At 37.6% G+C, this 6135-nt stretch overlaps 1 protein-coding gene across 1 annotated transcript in view; it reads right to left on the bottom strand.

The window, feature by feature from the left end:
• Positions 1-6135, bottom strand: part of LOC102387461 (ERC protein 2) — a 500449-nt gene that overhangs the window by 34124 nt on the left and 460190 nt on the right. The window contains exon 10 of the mRNA XM_025211594.1: positions 5488-5523. Coding sequence (XP_025067379.1) covers positions 5488-5523 — 36 coding nt within the window. The remainder of the gene's footprint in view (positions 1-5487; positions 5524-6135) is intronic.

Genomic DNA, 6135 nt, shown 5'->3' with positions numbered 1-6135 from the left:
TTCTATATAGAAAGGACTGAGTCCGCCTGTCTGTCTGTAACGCTCTTTGGGGGGCGTGGCTCCTGGCAGGACGTGGCTCCAGCCAGTGCTGCGCGCAGAGCGAACTGCCCATCAAGAATGACAGTAGGATGGAGCACCACCATGGCAATAGTGATGAAGGCGACAAAGGAGGGGGCTGGCACAGGACCAGACGTGGAGCAGCGGGGCGGAAAATGACAGCGGGGATGGAGCCAGGGACAGAGTGGGGAGGGGGGGCAAGGCCAGCTCCTTGGAGGTGGCAAGGGCAGCACATGGTGGTGGTGGTGCGGCACTGGCCTTGCCCCTCCCCCCGCCTTCTCACCGTCATTCTTGATGCACAGTTTGCTAATTCATACATAATAGAACATACAAAGGAATATATAGGGACTCTATCATTGTGTGACTTTTAGCACCCTTAGTTTAATAGGACTCTGTACCTGTAGGGCCTTTTAAAAGTTGAGATCTTTTCTTACATAAGCACTTTGTATAGACTAGAACTATAATATTAGGTGAAGTTACATGTTACACGTAGACCATACTTAATCTGGGAAATTTTAGGCAGTAAAATATGCTGTAAGCGTTTACAGGTTGAGGGTTAATACCATTTCCTGCCTGCACAGCCCTGACTTGCCACTAGAGGGCTGGCAAGCAGGGGCATAGCTAGGAGCCAAGACACCTGGGCTCTACCCCTGCTCTGGGTGCAGGAAGGGTAGAAGCAATGCATCCTAGGATGCTGGAGGACTGCAAATTGCTCATTTTATCCCCCTGGAGCAGACTGAAGTTATCCTAACATGAGCTAAATAGCATGGCCCAGAGTTAAACCTTGCCTGAAGTGGTCTAATTTTGAATTGCTGACAGGCCACTTAGCACAAATTAACAACTTTTAATAAGTAAATGCTCATGTTTTAAGTATTCTTGGTATGGTCTAAATGTACTATGGAACTTAAGCCAACATAGCTGTTGTTAGGAGCTTGAATATATATGGGTGAGATTACTAGGGCCTAATTTAAACTGTGGGCCCAGCTTGTGGCATGGTGGCTTCTTTAATCCTGGAGTAACCCCCACACATCCCTCTGCCACTGATTGGCGGAGAAGCCTCATCAGTCCCACCACTCGCCACTCACTCCTGATGCCAGGAGATGAAAACCACGGTTTTAAATATGCTGCTGTTTTTGCCTCCTGTCTGGTCAGCAACAAGTGGCAGGAGGCAAAAACTGGCATTTTTAAAACTGCAATTTTCACCTCCCATCCATCACGAGCAAGCAGCAACCAGAAGGGCCGCCAGGGCCCTCAGCCAATCAGCGGCTGGGGGATGTGTTGGGGGGGGGGGTTTGGGGGGGGGGGGGGACTCAAATTTTAAAGGAGTCACTGTGCTACAAGATTGGCCCACAATTTAAACAAAGGCCTAGTGATTACTGTATGTTTTTAGCATATCTCTGCACCCTTTTGTCCACTCCAGTTAACAAGTGTTGAGAGAATTTAGGATCAGGCACTTAAGAGACAGATATGCTTACATTTGAGAATCAAACCAAGTATGGCTATATTTAATCCCCTTTGAAGTCTCTGGAAATCTTTCCATTTAATTTAACGGACATCTAATCAGGTTTTTCAGTATCTTGGATAAGCAGTGATTGGCTTCTTTTCAGAAAGATGAGTTAAGCAGTCAAAAGACATCTAGCACAGCTGACAGTTCAGAAAAAGAAATAAGACTTCAGAAATTTCTGTAGGATTGATTTTGTATTATTTAGGAGTCCAGTCTCGCTATCTTTTATTATACGTCATTATTAAGGTATTTCCCCATGGGAGCAGCCCAACAAGAATTCTGAGTTTCACTGACATATATGAGACAAGAGCGTTTGCTCTGAATATTTCTGGCAAGTCCAAATTCACTGACAATTGAGAAGTTGATCAAAGTTTTGGAAGAGTAATTCAGAACTCTGCAGTTTGTTAACAGATAATCTGAAATGTTTCTTCTAGGACTAAATTTTCTTATTAGCATAAACCACCTATATACACAAAGTAAATGCTAATATCATCTTGTGAATTATTTTGAGGGCGTGATACTACTTTTATTTTTAACAATACTATTGCCTACCAATAACAGTGCCTCAGTAAAATATGTTAATTATGAATATTTATAAGCCAGGTATTAATTACTACTAATTACAAGGTTATATTTTGAACAACATATACTATTTACATTCAATTATTAGCTGATGCTGTGCTGTATTTCAGTAATGAATTTTTTGTTGTTGCTAAACATCCCAAAATGTACAGAATATCACTTTAATATTTAAATTTCTCCAATTCTTACAACAAAAGAATAAAGAAAATTATATCAACCCTGCTTGTTTATTTTGTATCTCCAATTAGAGGCAAGTAAATTTTGATATATGAATAGGAAATTATCTACAGCAATATCAAAATATTGTACTACACGCATATAAATTTAATTATTTTGTTTATTAAATAGGCACAATCCTGCATGCATTATTCTGCATAGTATGGATGGATGGATATAATATGCCTTAATTTAAAAGTCAAAAAAATCAACTGATAAGTTAATAAAAGAAAAGTTAAAGGAAAAAGCAGAAGTGTACATGCAAGGAAATACTTTTTAAGATCCTTCAAAGTTTGTCTTCAGAATTTGCTCCATTGACTGGTTTTAGTATCTCATTTAATTTCAGTTATTTTAAGACATCACCTCTGGGGCTGAGTTGCACAATTTAGAGTTGACCCTGCAGGTGCCTTGAATTTTGATTTTACATTGCTCTTGTACAACATTTGGAGAATCGAGTCCTAATGTTCCAAAGAGCATTCACAATGACTAAATGTCACCAAAAAAGGGAGTATTTTCAATTACAGGACAAAAACAATCAGGTAACTGTTTTATAACCAATCCTGATAAGCATAGGGCATTCCTTGAGTAATTCAAAAAGTATTCATTGTCTACACAAGAGTAAATTAGAACAAGAATCAGATTCTATTAATCTTGATCGTGCAAGCAATCCCACTAAATTCACTGTAAATATCCTCACAAAAAGGATTTAGGCTTCTTCTACATTTTTACCACTTTCACTGCAAACGACCTAGCAGTATAAAACACACTGGCCTGTCTCACTGGATTTTTGAAAAGTGCCAGATAAGTGACAACTGGGGATGCCCCTGAGTTCTCTGAGCTAGCAAGAAGGCTTATTACCTTTTTACTAAAACAGGAATCTCCAGTATGAGGGGGAATAGGATTCCTTTAAAATTTACTTTTAAGTGAAAGAAAGGTTTAATGTAAAAACAGTTGAAAGTTTAATGGTACATATCTGTTGCTTGCCATCCACTATATCATGATCATTTGATGAAACGGTGAAGAAAAATTTAATAAAGTAGAAGGTCTAATGACTTATTAGATACAAAGTTGGCTTACCACTAGTAACTGCAATCAAGACATCTAAACCACGCTTGTCCAACATACGGCCCGCAGGCCGCCATGCGGCTCTCTAACCTGTTTTCTGAGGCCTGAAGTGCTGCGATGGGAAACGAAAGTAAACACTGTACTTTCGTTTTGGGGGGGGGTGATGTGATACTGCTTCCTGTGAGGTCTTTGAATATGGCTCACTGGCCCACTGGGTGATAAAAAGTTCATGATCCGGCCCCACATTCAAAAAGGTTGGACACCCGTGATCTAAACAAAGCTGAAATTTTGGCCCTAAGAAAAGTTGATTTGAATCTTGCCATTGATATGAGTGAGTTCACCATTTTATACCCAGTCTTTAGATCAATTTAGGGGGGAAAAAAACAAAAAACAAAAAAACACTTCACTTCCAGAATATACAAAACAGAACAGGGGAAGTGGGACGATAACTAGAGATGTATAATGACGATATACTGTAATTAATTTCTGCCTAAGATCAAATAAAAAAGTTTTCATTCAGTGTTTTCAACTGGTGATCCCTGTGAAAAATAAATATGTTAAAGCAGAAAAAACTGCCCAATATGGGACACTAGATATGAATAAACTAATGGATAATAGGTAACAATTAGTACAACAGTATGACTAAAGCTGAAAATGGAGGGAAATCGTCCAAAGGGAGCCAGCAAACTGTAATACAAACCTCAATAAACAAGAGATATGCACTAGAGGAGTGTAGATGATGTATAGAAGTACATGGTCTGCTTATAAACCTATCACATAGAGGACACAAACTCATATAGAAAAACAATTCTATCACGTAGAGTGAAAATAATTTTATTGCTATCGTATGTTGGATGGCAAGGTATATATATAATTAGGTTTTTCATTCTTGTATGACCAATTTTGACTGAGTTTAAATGAAACTAACTGGTAGTTTTCAGGAAGCAAAATATAGTACATTCTATGGGATCTAGCCCCCCATAAATATATAAGACATTTCTATTACATCATTAGAAATTACTCAGTAACAGAGGAACAGACAATAAGGTTGAAACTGAGGACCACTGAAGCTAACACCAAAAGTCCCATGAACAGCATCTGCCCAGCATAAAATAGCATACTATATGAATAATATGTTATGATGTAAAATCAGTTATCCGGTACTTTCAATTGCAATTACATGGTAATTCCAAATCTAATTACTATGTAATCTGGAAGTCATAAATTGCTATGTTACTACATAGCATGTTAGTACAATCCAGTTAGGTATTATTTCTGTCCTGTGATGCTAACAGCAGTTTGTACCTGCCAGAAAATAAAAACACAAAGCTCTGTGGAGAAAGAAGTAGAGATAGCAGTGTTTATTATTGTTCTTCCTCAACTTGAAAAAAGAATACAGTATAATTAAAGCAAGCATCAGGAAGGACAATAATGTTAAACAAGGAAAACATGATTATACTTCCTTGTTTAAAAAAGCTTTGCTATTTGTTTTCATGGTTCTATATTTTTAGCATTCCTTGTCTAAATATGATGCTTATGTGTTTTTTAAAAAAACCTGAAAGTGCTCAACACGCACAATCCTTCACTAATAAAAGTGATCCCTTGCCTTCTAAACTAATTTGATCATGCTGCAACTATAGAAAATATACTAGAAAAAGTCACTCTTACTGCTCTAATCACAATATTATCAATAAATCATTAGATATTTTGAGTTTGAAGGATCAAATAAAAGTACCCCATGAGCATAGCATTAAAAAACAGAACTAAATTGAAACAAAAATCAACTGAATTGTGCATGCTTTTTACAATGGAGAAGTTGAGGACCTGAAGGCAGTGGCATTTGAAATTAGCAGTTTTAGTAATCCAGTTTCTAAATAATGTATTTCATGTTCAAATGAAATAGCCTTGAAGTCCACAGAGCTCATTTATTTTGACATAACTGAAATAGGTGGGCATCAGAAACATTCTGCAAAGCTCCACAGAGGAAAAACACAACACAGTGTTGGGTTAATGGATCCTCATGCTTTCGTATGTTACAGCGGGCACTTTCAGAAAGGACTTACTGGATTGTACATCTGATTGAACAACTGTTCAGCTTGCTACATTGCAAAGTTGGGAAGGAGTGAAGCACAGACAGGAAAAGAAGGAAAGATCCAGGAAAACAGCATTAGCTCAACAAATCCAGTGCATTTGCACAGAAGAACTCGTCATAAAAAAGTAGAAATTTAAGTTTCTAAACATTCCTCGGTGAAAGTGAGAGGCACTGGGGAAACATAAATGTTGACTTTGGCTCCTAAAAAAGAATAGCTGGAGTAAGAAATTTAAGGTTTGTGTTACTTTCCCTTTCTCAAATTAAATAACCCATGAAATAAAGAAAGCTGTCCACTTTTGATGATACATTAAGTGCTGGTCTCAAGCAATGAATCACTAGAAGTGCTTTTGGCCAACGCTGCAATTTATCACCAGAGCTTCAAAGATGGGAATAATAAAAGATTAATTAAACTTTATCATTAAATTTATGGCTTTTTCGTTTGTATTAACACAAGTCTGAATTTTCTATTCAATATGAGTTTTGAGCAGAACAGCTTGGCAAACAGTAGTTTAGCAACAGCAACTGTCAGTAAGCAAGGGAATTTAACATACATGATAAACAAGAAAAGGAAGAAATTCTGAAGTGGTAAGATGACTCAAGAAAGGAAAATACAAAATAA

This window comes from Alligator sinensis, unplaced genomic scaffold (assembly GCF_000455745.1).
Source record: "Alligator sinensis unplaced genomic scaffold, ASM45574v1 scaffold1308_1, whole genome shotgun sequence".
Taxonomy (NCBI): Eukaryota; Metazoa; Chordata; order Crocodylia; family Alligatoridae; genus Alligator; species Alligator sinensis.
Note: the sequence above shows the minus strand (reverse complement) of the source record. Positions and strands in the feature narration are given on the sequence as shown.